General features: G+C 35.0%; 2 protein-coding genes across 3 annotated transcripts; both read left to right on the top strand.

Moving 5' to 3' along the window:
- The first annotated feature begins 263 nt into the window (after positions 1–263).
- On the top strand, positions 264–3,160 carry LOC142358148 (uncharacterized). The gene is made up of 2 exons (XM_075409609.1): positions 264–487; positions 2,915–3,160. Exons 1-2 carry the CDS (start codon positions 404–406, stop codon positions 3,158–3,160), a joined length of 330 nt encoding a protein of 109 aa, XP_075265724.1. The 5' UTR covers positions 264–403.
- A 455-nt stretch (positions 3,161–3,615) lies between these two features.
- On the top strand, positions 3,616–14,521 carry LOC142358150 (uncharacterized). 2 transcript variants are annotated; one of them, XR_012761764.1, is made up of 4 exons: positions 3,616–3,924; positions 7,387–7,466; positions 11,055–11,204; positions 14,332–14,521. XR_012761764.1 is itself a non-coding variant. In XM_075409610.1 (4 exons), the coding sequence occupies exons 2-4, from the start codon at positions 7,410–7,412 to the stop codon at positions 14,487–14,489; spliced, it is 345 nt and encodes a 114-aa protein (XP_075265725.1). In that variant the 5' UTR covers positions 3,616–3,924; positions 7,387–7,409; the 3' UTR covers positions 14,490–14,521. The 2 variants fall into 2 exon arrangements, 1 of the variants encoding a protein (XP_075265725.1); XM_075409610.1 differs by having other exon boundaries at positions 14,352–14,521.
- The last annotated feature ends 1,217 nt before the right edge of the window (positions 14,522–15,738 follow it).

Raw genomic sequence — 15,738 nt, 5'->3', positions numbered from 1 at the left:
TATTTATAGTGGTTTGACTTAAGTGTCAAAAATTAGATTTTGTAACTAAGTCTATTTTATGCCTCAAATTTAGTGTCCAATATTAGAACACTAAGTTTAGGGCAAAAAATTAGACTTTTACTTCTTTAAGATCAATCTTTCAAACTAAGCTCTCTGCCTCGAAATTTTAGTGACCGATGAAATCTAACTAAACCTAGGTTCTCTAACTGCTTCGTACATGCAAAAGTATCTTTAAGTATTACTTTGTAATGGAAGGAGAAAAACTTACCCAGACATAAAAAAAATGCGCTCATAAGCAGCCAATAACCATATCGCTATTTAAAAAATGTCCCTTTGGTAATGAAATTCCGCAAAGCTGAATTTGTTGGTGGTTGAGAAAGGAAACAAATTGATTTCGACCAAAATGACAAGTATCGGGGTTGATGGCATACTAGTCTTTGTGTTGGTAATATTCTTCTTCTCGTCTCAACTTCAACCATTCTTTCAGGTCAGTTCGGCAGTCTCGAGTATTGGAGTATTGCCCTTTTTGAGACCACGCTTGGTAGTTAAGGTGGTGGGGGGGGGGGGGTGGGTTCCACTCACCTCAAGTTTTTTTTTAAATGACAGAATCGGGCGGCTAATTTAATTTAATTAGTTATATTTTCAGATAAAAACTGTTTTATTTTTTTATTTTTCAGAAGAAAAGTAGGGCTGGTATGGTAATCTGATTTTGCTATTTCACTGAGTAAGTAATTCATTCCGTTGAGTGCCACAATCTGACAAAAAATCCTTTTGAGCAAATGGGTAGTTCCCTTTAAAGACCTCCTCCCCCATACGAAATACAGTATTTTTCAAATTGTTTTAAAGAGTTTTTTTGTTTTTGTTAAATTTTGCGCGTATAGGATCAAGCTTCGATTGTCATAGTTTAATGTTGGTGGCAAAATGTTGCTTTTCAGGTCTTTACTTAATTCAGTGCTTTGAATTGTAATTAAAGACTGGTCCGGCAATGTTTTTATTTCGATTGTCAAATTTTTTATTTTGAAATTTTGTGCGTTCGTACTTGTTTTCTTCATATAAAGTAGCGCATCTTTTCCGTTTGTGCCCCCCCATACGTTATGCGCCCCCAGTTACAGATCACGTGCCAATACATAGTAAATCATTTTGTAAAAATATTACACGTGCGTCTGAGGAGTGCAAATAATATGCGCCCACTAAGCTGGGGGCACAAACGGAGAAAATCCAAAGTAGCTTTCTATGAAGTTTTTAGCAGTTATATTAGTCTTGTGGTCTTTTTCTTAAGCAATGTTTTGTTTCCCCCCCCCTCTTTGTCATAGCTGTTCGTCTTTGAAAATGGGATAGACAGGTAAAACTCGGAGGTAATTATGTAAACGAGTGAGCAGCTCTCTTAGAATCGTACGCTTCACTAGTCTCTAAGAATGAGATTTGCAGAAACGCTTTGAGGTGACGACTTTTGTTTCATTGCGTGAATGGCTTTTCCTAAGTGTGCCCCCCCCCCTCAATCTCCCGCACTCAGCCCCCTTTCAACAGCCCCCTTTCAACCTTCCTCCACCTGGTTATTTGGAACCCGTCCCATCGAGCCCTCCCAACCCTACCCCACCCCATCGCATGCCACTCCCCGTATCCCCAATACTAGCATCCCTATTAGGCTACTACCAAAACCATTCGATTTGCTCGTTGGTCGTAGTTGGTTGCTCTGCAAAACAAAACGCCTCAAGTGCCTAATATATGACATCTAAGCAAAAATCATAACACAAACTCGACGCTGCATGCAAGTGTGTGTCATGTTTTTGCTTAGATGTCATCTATTAGGCACTTGAGGTACTTTTGTTTCGCAGAGCAATGGAGAACAATTCTAAGAAAGGAGGAAACAGGAGCGAGATTCAGATTCTCACTTCATTTTTCTTGTGAGCAGTTGTAATTGTAATGGCAAAAGTACTAATTACTTTCCTTCGAACAAAGTGCGGGGCAATTATTTTAAACGGGATTTTTCCCGACCACAAAAAAAATTGTAAGAAACACCCTCTTAAAATTGAATTGACCCGTCTGTCATCCGAAAGCAATTGGCCTGACGTTAGTTGATTTATGTTTTGTTTCCCTTATCCACAAATAATGTGTGAAATTGACAATAAATCTGGCTTTCTGTGTTTTTGGTCTAATTGTCACTGTCTTAGTTATTAGATACTGAATGTGGAAATGAGTTACCCTTCCAGGAAACTGATTTTGGAATTACTTAAAGTTGATAAAAATTTGAGGCATTTCTAGGTCTAATCATAAAATATTGTTGTCGAAAATGGCAAAAAAAAACAAAACCGAGCTATTCATTCAAATGACTAAAAATTAGATCGAGCATATCAGATTAGGTTCCAGCTTCGAATTGGAAAATAAATTTTTTTGTTGGTATTATTTTTCGTTGAGTGTTTAATAGTTTATAATAGGTACATTAAAAAATTTGGCTCTTGTTAAAACTCTCGAACCTAGCTTGAGGCAAAGAAGAGCACTGAAACTCACCTTTTCAGAGATTTTTAGCATAGATTTTAACGCAATTCGTGCAAAACTCTAGTGCTTTTTCAGCACATTCCTGGCTAAAATTTGATTGCTTTTATTGATCTTCAAAAATGTTCAGCTCTTTCATATTCTCAAATGGTTTAGCTCTACAAAAAGTGATCAAATTTCAGTTCATTTCTTAGAACAAATTTCCTCTCAAAAAATTTTCCGCCCTTCAGAACCATTCCAGCATCCAGCGCTTCTGAATTTCGGTGCATTCCATTGAATGCAGAAGATTGAATCCAATTTACAGAAATTAGATTGAATCCAATTTAGCTTCTTAGAAACAGCTAATCTGAAATCATATTTTTTCCAAAAATGAAATGTTCTCTTTCTGACTCCTCCTCCAGTGATTTCAACCGTTCTTCAGAGGTCATCAGTGTCGCATGCTTCTCGTTTACGGACAAAGAGGGCGCTGAAGTTCACCGAGGCAGTGAGTGAGGTGAACAAGATGCCAGTTGATTTGGACCACGGGGGACCGACATTCCCACTCCGGAGATCAAAAATGGACAACCTCACGGATGTGTTGACAATCCAGTGGACATGTATCTCTGTATTTGGAAAGGACGGGTACTTAGGCAAGGAAATATCTTATTACTTACCATCTTATTATTAGCTAACACATCACAGAGTACAAAATTGGCCCAGGTTGGTCATCATGAAAGAAACATAAACCAATAATAAAACAGCATATATGGATTTTATTGAAATTTACTAACGATACAACGGTTATCAAGAATTTTGAATTTTGCTGAAAAAAGCAATTTTCAGTTTCGCAACCGTTTCTGCGCAAAAATAGCGATATTTCATTTTTCACTTTTAAACTACTTTGCTTATCGTTAAACGCCATAAAATAAAAATATGTATGGCTACAAAGGAACTTTGAAATGAACTGTATCAACCATTTAAAATCCGCAGATGGCGTCAATGTTATACTGGCTTTCAGATATTCAAACCTATGAAGCTATGAAAGCACAAACAACAGCTAAATTTGCTCATGACGACATCATAGCTGTTGTTCGATATTTAACATAAGAAGTATTCTGTATTGTTGGTTTTAAGCCATTACAAGCAATCTACTGGTACCAAATTTTGAGTGAATTTACTTGTTTTTATTGCCATATTTTACTTTTTTTAATAATATATTGAGCGTGTGAAACATGCTTTCAAATTTTGTGGACGAAAAGCCGGTTCATTATATGGAAAATCGTGTCAGTGTTTTTCCCGTTTAAACTTGAAAAGTGAAAACTTCTTTTCACCGCAAAATATTTCGATGGAAGCGCGTTCCGCAAGCATAGACCCTCATTTTAGTGATCTTGAAGTTGTGCAGCAAAAGGATTAAAAGGATTAAAGATTCGTGAAATGCCCTTACAGCCGAAAGTAAGTACTTTTCACAATTATTTGTTCCTATTTTTTAGTTTAATGCTATTAATTGCGTTGTGGAAACCACTTTACAATTTTTAAGCGCTTTCCGCATTTAATGGAAGTCGACGCCCGAAAGTGCCAGCCACATTCTTTGGAAGTAGTTTAATGTCGGTACCGGTAGATTTGGTATCGTTGAGAGAAATACCGTGAACTTTTGTGTTCTGGCTTTTAAAAGCAGATAAGTCCAGCAGACCGAATAAAAAGCAGTTGGTATGTTTGGTTTAAAACGCAACCATCAATCAGAAACTGCTTGTAAATGACAAGAAAATATATCAAGTATGTGACACTAATTTAAAAAACGAGACGTTCATTTTCGTTCAATTATTTTTGGGAACAAACGAAAAATAATTTTCAATATCCATATTCTCAAATTGTTTAGCTCTTTCTGCAAATATTTTGCGAGGGAGGCCTAACGAACTCGACTGTTCGTTTTCTGCAATCACTCGACTCTGTTGATATATCACATAGAAGGTCGCATTACCTCCATTAGAAAACCAAAGAAGACATGTTCGATTTCTGCAAAAAAACAACGTTCAAAATACTGCAACAAATAGAATAAAACGATAAAAAGAACAATTTGTTGTTCATTTTATTTCCCCAGAAATGGCACTTGGAATATTTTTTCAAAAAATAATTTGTTTGACAAACGGATAAAAATTGGGAATCAGCGGTTTTTTTCTTTATGTATGGCAACAACAACTTTCATTTTCAACCATTAAAATTTAAACAATGTTGCCTATTGCCACCGTCAAACGATGCCTATTAAAATCTAGCATCGTTTTGTTTGGAAAAGAAGAAAATAATGAAAGGAAAACCCATCTAACCTTAATGCCAAACATTCAATGAATATTTGTCGAACCAAACCAAGCGTTTCGTTCTTAACAAAAAAAGAAATTTCGGTTCACAGTTGAAAAAATTTTGAAAAAATACTTTGAAACTGTGAATCGACATTGATTAACTGGTTGTTTTTATTTCTGTGTTCGGTAATAAACATTGAGTGATTCTCACCATTAGGTCTAAAACTATTAGGTCTCTTTTTCAAACAAAAATACGATTATGGGAAGCGGCTGAAAAAAATATCTTAAATTTTATAGCTGACAGACTCTCAGTGCTTGAAATAGAAGATGTATCTCCATAATTTCATCCTAACTGTCCTCGAACCTCTACTAAATTAAGTACAACCTCGTACGGTAAATTTCCTACATTTTACCCCATTTCCTTTTCCTCACGAAAGCTTTCAAAACATCCTAACAAAAACTTTGAAATTCAAAAATATGAAAAATGTGCTAATACTTATTCACTGATACGCCATTAGATAAATTACGCTCAAATTATTCATTTTCGTCAACAATTGGGAGGACAGTGTCCACTCTCATCTACTGGGTGAACCCGGTTGACGGTTAGGCTGACAGCTCCCTTGACCAGTGAGGGGCGATAGCCTTAAATTCTGGCTTCTTTTAGTCCGCGGTATCGCTTATCGTCTACACAAACAAAACTAAGTGTCGACAAATGTCAATTTTACAGTTTCGTTTTTGACGTCTGGGCGAATGATGACGCAGAACCAATTGAAAATGAGGATCACCAACGAGGTGAAATGAGGACTGGTCATTAAATTTTAAGATGTTGTTCATACTTTTAATTTTTAAAGTTTTTGTTAGGATATCTTGAAAAATTTTGTAAAGAAACTGAGATGTGGCAAAATGTAGCAAATTTACAGTACATAGTAATACTTAATTTTAGTAGGGATCATCAGTGACTCGATTCATGCGTAAATTATTTGTGTTGTAAATCTGCCAGTCCATATGCTTGTTAATTGCTCTCGAACGAAGTTCATAGCAATTATTGGAAACGTTTTCTGCTTGACCATTTTTGCGCTTTTCTTCCAGACTATTCTGATCTTTTCTGCTAGCGCCCCAACCCCCCCCCCCCCCGCTTAGTTAGGCACCCCCATTTATAAATGAGTAATTATACTGTTAAAGCTACGTAATCTTATACGTGAACATATATGAGCAATATGCATTTACTAAAAGCTAGCACAGCTGGTTTGAAAGTATTACGTATTCAACCAAAATTTGTTGCATATAACGTAAGCATCAATAAAAATTTCTGTATTAGATCATTTTTGGTGTTATCGGCTACAATAAGGGCTTGATTTTTTAAACCTTCTTAAGGAAACTATTCTAAAAGTGCCTTCAATCTACCTAGACACTCTTGTTTCAATGAAATGCAAATATCGCTATCACAATTCGCAAAAACTTAGATTTTGGGGGGGTGCAAATTTAACGGCTATATAAAGCTGGGGTGGGGCGCTAGCAGAGAAGATCCGAATATTCATTGACTTCTCAAGTGACTATTTCAAGCTTTTTGCTCTCACTCTGAAGTAAAGATTGTTGCTAAAATAAAATAGATTGCAGCATAGCAACAAGAACGGCTTGATAGCCGAGTCGGCAGTGGTTGTGGTGAGGTATCCGCAGGCCCATGGTTTAAATCACGGCGTGCTCAACTTTTTATGGAACCATATAGGAACAAATTTATCTAGGCTACAGCCTCTGAATTAAATTGCATCGCCTGTCGTTCTAGATCAATTCTTTCGACATCAGTCGGTTATTGTTTACAAAGCCGCGCTGTGAAAAACCTTGCTTTAGATTTTTCGAACACAGTTGCTCAATTAATTTGTTACTAGTCACATTCATGACTGTGTTATTAATTTTAGTCGCAATTCGCACTTCAAATTTCAAGTCAGAATTCAAGCACTGGTATATATATTAAATGATAGCAAAACTAGTCTTTTCAAATAGTTTTAAACTTTATTTGTTGATTATGTTTTTGGTTGATTTATTCTCTTTTGAATCAGCACTTAGTATTGCGACTGATCTTCGTGCAATTTCTTCAGGAATTATGTTATTTCCATTTCTGTCTTGTTGACTTGTTAGGATTATGTATCGTGGAAAATATACGCAAAATTGAATAAGTTTCACAATCTACCCATCAGCATTCGTTTTTGACAGACTGATATAGATTGGCAGGATTTAATTGGAATTGTTAGGGTTAAATTGTGTGTTTGAATACAGAGTTTTGAGTTGGTTAGCACGCTGAAATACTGTATAGTTATTTCAGTACAAATGAATGACGACTGGATTGTAACATTAACAAAGTTGTTATCTTTAATTTCCATGTTTCAGATATCTTATAAGTAAAAGATGGTAAAAATGGTCCGGTCAAAAGACATATGCTTCTGGTGTGAAGGTCGTTTCTTAGAAGTTGACCTTATAATATTTGTTTTTGTTTATTTATCAGTTAGACTTATTTTTTCTAAAACTACTATAGAAAATAGAGACAAATTCGAGAAAATTTACTCTAGAAAACTGCGTAAATGGCAAGTGCAAAATTTTTTAACAGTTTTCAAAATCGTTTCAGACGAGAGCAGAACATGTAACTGCATGAGCAAAATGGTACAGGAAGGTTACATGGACAACTACGGAGTATGCTGTACAAAAGTTAGTACTGCACAGCTTTCAAATTTTTCTGATAAAATTAACTGATTAATTGCTCTCAAACGAAGTTTGTAGCAATTATATTAGTCCTGTCGGTCTTTTTTTTTATGCGATTTTTCGCTTGACCAATTTTTCGTCTGACGCTTTTGACTTTTCGTCCTCAAAAACGGGATAAACAGGTAGCGCCCAGCGGGCATTATGTGCTCTTAGAGCCTTTCAGGTCTGTTTCAGCTCAAACTGTCTTGGAGACTTATACTTATACTTATGGTGTGAGGGGCGGTTCTTAGAGGTTGACACCCCCCCCTTTGTTGAACCCCAACCCCCACTATTGGCTCCACCCCCCCCCCCCCCACCGCGCTTTTGCCCCCCCCCCCACCCAGTGCTGCCCCCATCAGCCCCCGGTACACCCCCCCGTGGCTAGCTACTGACCAAGCCAACCGCTCGCCGGTCGTTTGAGAGCAATTCGCCCGACGTTAGTCGGTTATGTTTTAATATTTAGTTTTTACTAATTACCTAATTAAAACATAAATCGAGGTAGTTTATTCGGTAAATCCATCAAATTTTTCATTGAATAATCACCTACACGTTTTTTGGGTTGGGACTGGAATGTTTTTCATTGAACTGTTCAATTTTTCATTGAACAATCTGGAAAATTTTTCATTGGACTGTTCAATTTTTCATTGAACAATCAGCTACGCGTTTTTGGGTTGGACTGGAAAAATGATACAAGAAATATGTTACAAGATTCCGGCAGCAAATTATCGTCCTCTTTCATTTTGTCATTGTGTCTTTTGCTAGTCGTACTTTTTGGTTACTATTTTTTACCTTCGCATGATCTTTCAGTTTAGGGTTTCATTTTCACTTTAGTTTGTTTAGTTTTAAAATTGGTTAGTTGGCGCATGATTTCCATCTATATTCAGACAAAAGCGTCGTAAACACTGATTTTCAATTGTTTTGTTTATAGTTTGTTTGTTCATTCCTTAAAACCCTCCATTCTCCCCAAGTTTTTGGCTCGGACTTTTTATTGGGTACAATTTTTCGTCGCCACAAAATAATGTATCTATGGAGCTTTATAGTTCTTTTAATTAACATTAACTCCGGCGATGCAATCAACATTGGTCAAATTGAATCTTTGCTATATGTGCACCACTTTGAATCTCTGTCTGATGCTGATTGCACATCCGTCTCCGCTGATTGGTGCGTCGACCGCTTGGTTTGAGGTATTTGAAATAATTTGAAAAAACTATTCGTCAGCAAAAAAACATTGAAAACAAAAAATGATATATCAATAGATTTCAATTATTGGTTTCAAAATATTTGAAAGTCTGATGTCTAATAATTGCTGCTGGCTGACAAAAAATTTTTTAATAATGCAAGCTTTTTGTTGGAGACAACATTCTCCCCATAACTAGGAGAAGCAATTTAAAAATTTTTAGCTGTATTTTTTCATTCTTAGCAAAACGTGCAACTGAGCATCCGTTAAGAACAGAAAAATAAAAAGGGGAAGATGCAAAAAGAAAAAGTTTTCTTTCTAAAAAAATGATACTACTTTAACAAAAAAATAATCATGCGAAAAGATATTATTTCCAAAAACATTGGACAAAATCTCGCAAACGCTCTCAACTGTTGCCTTTTGATTTTAATAACAGCAAATGGCCAGTTTGGCCAGTTTTAACTTTTAAAAATGATTTTAAAAGCTTTATGAAGCAAATGAAATTAACAATAATCAATTATGTTCAGTGTATTACTACAGCATAAAGGTAAGATCTCGCGAAATAAATTAGTCATTCTAATGACAGGATTGCTGTTTTTGCAAAACAAAATAAACGTTTCAATGTTTTTTCCAACAAAAAATGTCGATGTATGCAATTTTTGAGTAGTCTATTCATTCGAAATAGGCGCGATCGCTATTAGCTTGCTCCTCTTTTAAGTTGATTATATATATATGTTTGGGGGATAAAAATTATCTATGTCTTGAAAGTAGTTGAGTACTGTGCTCCCAAATTTGCGCTATTCGACGAGGATCCAAACCCTGAAAACCCAAAAAATATATATTACATCGACCGTCGAGTTTTAAAAGGTTCAAAAAATTTTGAAAAAGCTCTTGTAAGGAATTTGAGGGAAGTTGTAATGAAGTAGGAAACGTTGGTGGACTATGATTGCAGTTTTTTGTTGCATATTCACTATCCTATGTCATGACTACAAAATATTTTATCCCATAGCTGTGCAATTAAGCGTAATTGGAAAGAAGTTTAATGTCAAAAAACCCACATAGTTATGTCATACTCGGCAAAAGGAGGTTAAAAATAGTTTCCCCGGTGGCAAGCTTTGAATTTATGAGGAAATATCTTCGGTACTTCTTTTGCAACGTAAATTTCACTCTAGATTTTCTAATATGATAACCCGGTATACTTCATACAGTAAAAAAAGAATATAAAAATGAGCAATTAGTTATATTATCTGAATCCATAAAGCTTTTCAAGGGCTGCTTCACTTAGTTTGCGGCTCTTGAAAAACATTCAAGATATAGGCATGTAACTCGTTTCTTTTTTCTTTTTTCTTCGTTTCTTTGTCGACAAGTACCACTTCTTTCGGTTATTTCCTGCCCTAGTCTAGATTTGTCATTATGAAAAGACCTATTAATTCCAAGGGGAAAAGACCTATTAATTCCAATTTCACTCTAGATTTTGTAATATGGTTACCCGGTATATTTCATACAGTAAAAAAGAATATAAAAATGAGCAATTAGTCATATTATCTGAATCCATAAAGCTTTTCAAGGGCTGCTTCACTTAGTTTGCGGCTCTTGAAAAACATTCAAGATGTAGGCATGTAACTCGTTTCTTTTTTTTCTTTTTTCTTCGTTTCTTTGTCGACAAGTACCACTTCTTTCGGTTATTTCCTGCCCTAGCCTAGATTTGGCATTATGAAAAGACCTATTAATTCCAAGGGGGTGGTAATTATTGAATTATGATACACTGTCGAGAACCCTAGTTAAAGTCTAGGGCAACTAACTCTTTTCATATATCCAACCAACCTCTTATCATATACAAAAATGAATCAAACTAAAAAGGTTCGAACATCTGGGTTCGATCTCATTACCATCTCCAACATTACCCAATGATTAACCAATTGCGCTAAGTGTCCTTAACTTCGAAGGAAATCAAAAACAATTTACGGTTGCGGGCGTTATTCCAGGATGTTTTTTATTGTCCAGCTGAATTCCAGGACACGTTTCAATTGTCCAGGCAAATTGCAGTACAGATATTTACTATCTGATCAAATTTGAGGACGGTTGTCATAGATCCAGTCAAAGTCGCTGACAGCATTTCAAGGCCAGACAATATCTTTTCATAACAAAAATCTATCCAGGACAGTCTTTTCATGCCTTAAGTCGGTCTAGGACGGTCTTTTAACAATTCCAGGTGCAGACTAAGGTGGCGCATTTCTAAAAACGTTTATTCTAATGTTTCACATGCTTTCGTTGTTGAAAAGGAAATAAAACCAGCAGCATCTTAAAACTTAACTTGGTCTAAAACCAGTTCTCGGTGATCAAAACCAATCTGTGATTTGTTTCTGATCCAATTCCAGGTGTACAAATGGCTGACGGATCAATTGACAGGTCAAACTGACAAATTGTCAATAATAATGTTCAATGCGGATGACGAGGCTAAGAAGGCATCATCTAATAATTTTTTGTCAGGGTCGAGCGAACTGAAGAAATTAGTAGATGGATACAGTGTAACTATTCATATCTTTCCTTCTATTTCAACTCAATTTTAACTTCTATTTTCAGTTGATTTTTTCTAAGATTTCAATTTTTAGTTTTATCTTATTGAATCCCTACCTCTAAAATTCGGCGATTCAAATTGGAGAGAAAAAATTAGGGTCCCAATATCAAATGTGAAACAAAATGGAAAAATAATTGTAAATTTTTCTACAAATGTTGGATACCAAAATTGGGTGCTAACAAAACAAAACTTGTATTGAAAAATAACGATCAAAAGCGCTGTCAACTTAAACTCTTCAACTTCCTCCTGCTTTTACTGTTTAGGCTAAGAGAAAATAACTGATAATTTTTACCCTCAACACATCAAAAATGAACACAAGACGCAGAAAACTATTTCAGTCCAGTTTCTATGCAAAGAATTTGATGAAATAATTTTATTTTTTCTTTAACCGTAACCGCAAGCTCATCTAAATTAGTTGGTTTGAAAAAAAGAGATTTTGCTGACAAAGACAATTTATATCCAGAAAAATATATTTTTAGAAAACCCATCTTTTCAAAAGAGAGCTTTATTTCCGTACAAGATAGTAGAAATGATAAGTTGAAGGATTTCAATTATTTTTTTAATAGGAGACTGTTCGATTTTTTTTGAAAGACTGATGTCTGTTAAATACTGCTAGCTGTTAAAGCTGCTTTAGTGATGTAAGCCTTGGTTGCAGATTGCAGTCTCCACAAATAACTAGCATGAGCAATTCACAAAATTTATTTAAACTATTTAAGGCCCTAACAACACGGGCTACTGAGGATTAGTAAAACGAGAACAAGAAAAAAGTTTGAAACCATTTTTTAAAGAAACATAGTTATGCGTAAATGTATTATTTGTGACACATTTGACAAAATCTCGCAAAGGATTCTCACCAGTTAACTTCTGACTCTGTTCATTTTTTTAACAGTTAAATTCTTTTCATATGTTGAGACTACAGTTATTCAGCTAAAAAGATAAATCGACAACACTGAAAAATTTTTTCACGCAAATAGAAAAACGGAAATTGAAACCAAAATTTAACAATTTTGCCAGTTCTAAAAAATATGAGTTTTCAAAATTATCTTGACAGCTTAACTACTTTAAAAAAATTAACCCAGCTCACCTATGCTCAAAATTTTAAGACAACAAAAACAGTAAGAGTTCAAAAACTTTCAAAAAATATTGCGAATTTTTTTCTTTTCAGTCAATCAACTATGGTAACTACGCCATAAATTTGAAAAAGGCTTCTAAAAATCTGCTAAATGATCTTAACCGTTGCTCGCAGAGTTGTTTTTTGAAAGCAGATATTAACAAAAGACTATTATGATTAGTCTGCACCAAGTTTACATGAAAGTCTGATACTTTTTTCAGTAATAATGTCAACGCGATATGCAGTAGCAGCCAAACACTGAATCGAGAAAATCGAGAAAATCGAAAGAAGGAACGATATTTAAAAAAACACTTTGCAATAAAAACACTTTAAAATTAGTATCGGATAATGTTTTAGAACTTGTATGAGATGTAAAATTTTATGACCTCATTTTAAAACATTTTTCATTCATTTTGCAGCTTAATATTTCTGTTGTATTTTCCGTTGTTCCATATTTTGATTGCATTCGTTTTTGTTGTTTGCAAGGTCTATGGTGCAAAAAATGATCTGCCAATTTATTAAACCGTTTTTAAAAAAAAACAAATTCAGAATAAACATAGCAAGCGAACTTAGTGAACTGCATTTGCTTAACCACAAAACACATGGCGTAAATTCATCACCAATACATTTAGACCTACCACTATTATTCATGATGCACTTAGGAAAGTATGCGTGTCTCAAGGAACATTAAGAAACGTGAATGTTTGTGAAAATTGAAAATGTTTGTTTCAGTTGACATTCATTAAATTGAATAACTCACAACCAACGCAAATTGTTTCGCTACAATTGTAAATTGCTATCCGAGGAACAATTTTGTTTTGAAAATTTTTTTGCTCTAAAGTTTGACAGTTTTGGTATCAGTCGTTGGCCAAAAAATTGATTCTGACCAAATAATGAAAATCGCCAATTGAAAAAAAAATTGAAATTACGTTAGAAATAAAACTAATAACGGATAAGAACACAATTCTATGATTTCTGAGATCAATGTTTTGGAAAAAAAATTATGTCAGTTTTTTTGCGAAAGTTTTCTTTATTTGTTCAATTAGGGGCAATGTTTGGTTTCAAAATGGTTCTAATCGTCGTATTAAAAAATTCTGGGTTGAACAGGACGCCATAAACTTCCTTTTGCTTTCTTTAAAAGTTCATTAGTAGTTGTTTACAAAGTAACGCGTTTCTACTGCAGTCCTCCTAAGGCTATTAAGAAAATTTGCTACACTAAATCAGATGCGTCTTTTTTATAGAGGGAAATGCCTTATTTCATTACATGAAGACGGAATGAAATAACACACACTGATATGGCCCATCCAGTGTTGTTACGGCCCTAATTATATGTTGCTATATAGCAGGTTACTATGTAAACAAATAGCACGTGCGCTTGGTGGGCATAAAAGATATAAGTCTACAAAGCTGGAGCCAAAACAGAATATATGCCTTCCTTCTGTTAAAAATCAACAAAAAAAATTAACATTGGATAAGAAAACCAGAAAAAAACCAAAGTGCCGAAACTTCTTGAAAATCCCTATTGTTCTCTTACCAAAATTCAAAAAACGCTTTTTCATAATATTCCAAATCTACTGTTTTTCTACTAATAATTTTACGAAATAATGAAACTGTCTGAGCATTTTCATTTTAATATTCATCAACATACAGTGTTACTGGTACAGAAAAAGGATCTATTTTGTTTGTGCCCCCGTTAAGTTGTCCACCCCCGTTACAGAACAAGAAACATTTCATATGAAAATTTAGATCTATTCTGTTTCGGCCCGCCCAGATTGGTGGGAATTATAATTTATGACCCCCACATACACATAATTTGTAACTGGGGGTCATAAAAAACACTGGGGGGAAACGAATAGATCCGAAAGTTTTTATGCAAAAATATGCACCCACAAATCTGGAAATGGCGAAGATTTGCACCAATGTTAATGATTTAGGAGAAAATAATCGAAGGAAAGATTTAAAAAAGATTTGATTTCGAATTGTCAGGCACAAGTGCAGGAATGTCTTCAAACAGGGCGAGCCGATTTCAGAGAGTTGAAAACTGAAAAGTTAGATGCTCCCGCTTCAGAATTATCAAAATGTGTCCGGGTGCTGTCTCTTATTTTAATCACCATAATGACATAAGCGAGATTCTTTCCTGAATCTTTTCTGTTTATGCCCACCCCTCCACCCCCCCCCCCCCCCCCACAGAACCTAATGCACCCCCAGTCACACAGGAGGTGCTATTACATACAATATCATTATGTAATAATATGGCACGAGCGTCAGGGAAAGGGTTGTGCAAATAATATGCACCCACTAAGCTGGGGGGGGGGGGGGGTCACAAACGGAAAAATCCAATTTTTTAGTACATTACGCCGCAAAAGGTACATTAGTAGTTTCACTAGAATTCGTTGCATTTTTCCCAGAATAATTGTTTAAAAACGTGTTAATAAGGCAGAAATTGGGAGACTCATTATACCACATGTTGGTTATTGCCATCGGGAAACTATCGGCTCCAAGGCGAAGCCGAGTTGTTGAATTAGTTGGAGGGAGCAATAGTTATTGGTTTAAAATCAACTCTCGTTACGATTGCATTAGTTGCATGAATTACGACACTGTGAAGCCAATTAAACTACTTTTTTTGTCATTCTTTGGGCTGCTTCACTGTTTTATTCTTCAAAAGTCGGGTTACTTCACTGTTTAAAAGCCGCCGTCATCATCTCAGCCGACAGTTTTTGATCTTCTTTCTTTTGAATATCCAAAGAATTTGAGTTGTTTTGGCGCTCTGTTTATTTACGACTCGAACGGGAGTAATGTGTAACGGTCACTTTTTTACCAGTCACTACATTTTTCACAGTATATTGGTTTACTCTTGCACGTTAAAAAATTTTTTAATTTAATCTACAGGTAAATGTTTGATAGGTTAGTTTTTAATGAAAAATAGACTAATTCTGATGTTTAATTGATTTCAGATTTTTCTAATTTTCTGGGTTTGTATTGAATTAAAGCGCCTCAGATTTTGTTAGTAGTAATTGATTGGGCGAGAACAGGAGATTTTTATAAAGTGAATTTTAATAAATCATCTTTCAGAGCTACTGAGATGAACTGTGACTGTCCTTCCTTTGCTTTTATTTGCATTCAAAATAATGTAAATTGTACTTGGGCGCTGTTTTTAATTGCTCTTGAAGGAAGTTCATAGCAATTATTGTAAACGTATGTACGTCTTTTTTATGCGAATTTTTTGCTTGACCATTTTGCGTTTTTCTTCTGGAACATTCTTTGACTTCTCAAGTGAAATCATAGATGAGTACTGAATTCAGCAGCTCTAGAGGAAAGTGACATAAGAAAATTTAAAAAGTTTTTAAAATTTACTTTCAAAAAGAACGAGAAA

Source organism: Convolutriloba macropyga, unplaced genomic scaffold, assembly GCF_964194025.1.
Source record: "Convolutriloba macropyga unplaced genomic scaffold, txConMacr16.3 SCAFFOLD_1495, whole genome shotgun sequence".
In the NCBI taxonomy this organism is placed as follows: Eukaryota; Metazoa; Xenacoelomorpha; order Acoela; family Convolutidae; genus Convolutriloba; species Convolutriloba macropyga.
This window is presented reverse-complemented; position numbering and strand designations above follow the sequence as displayed.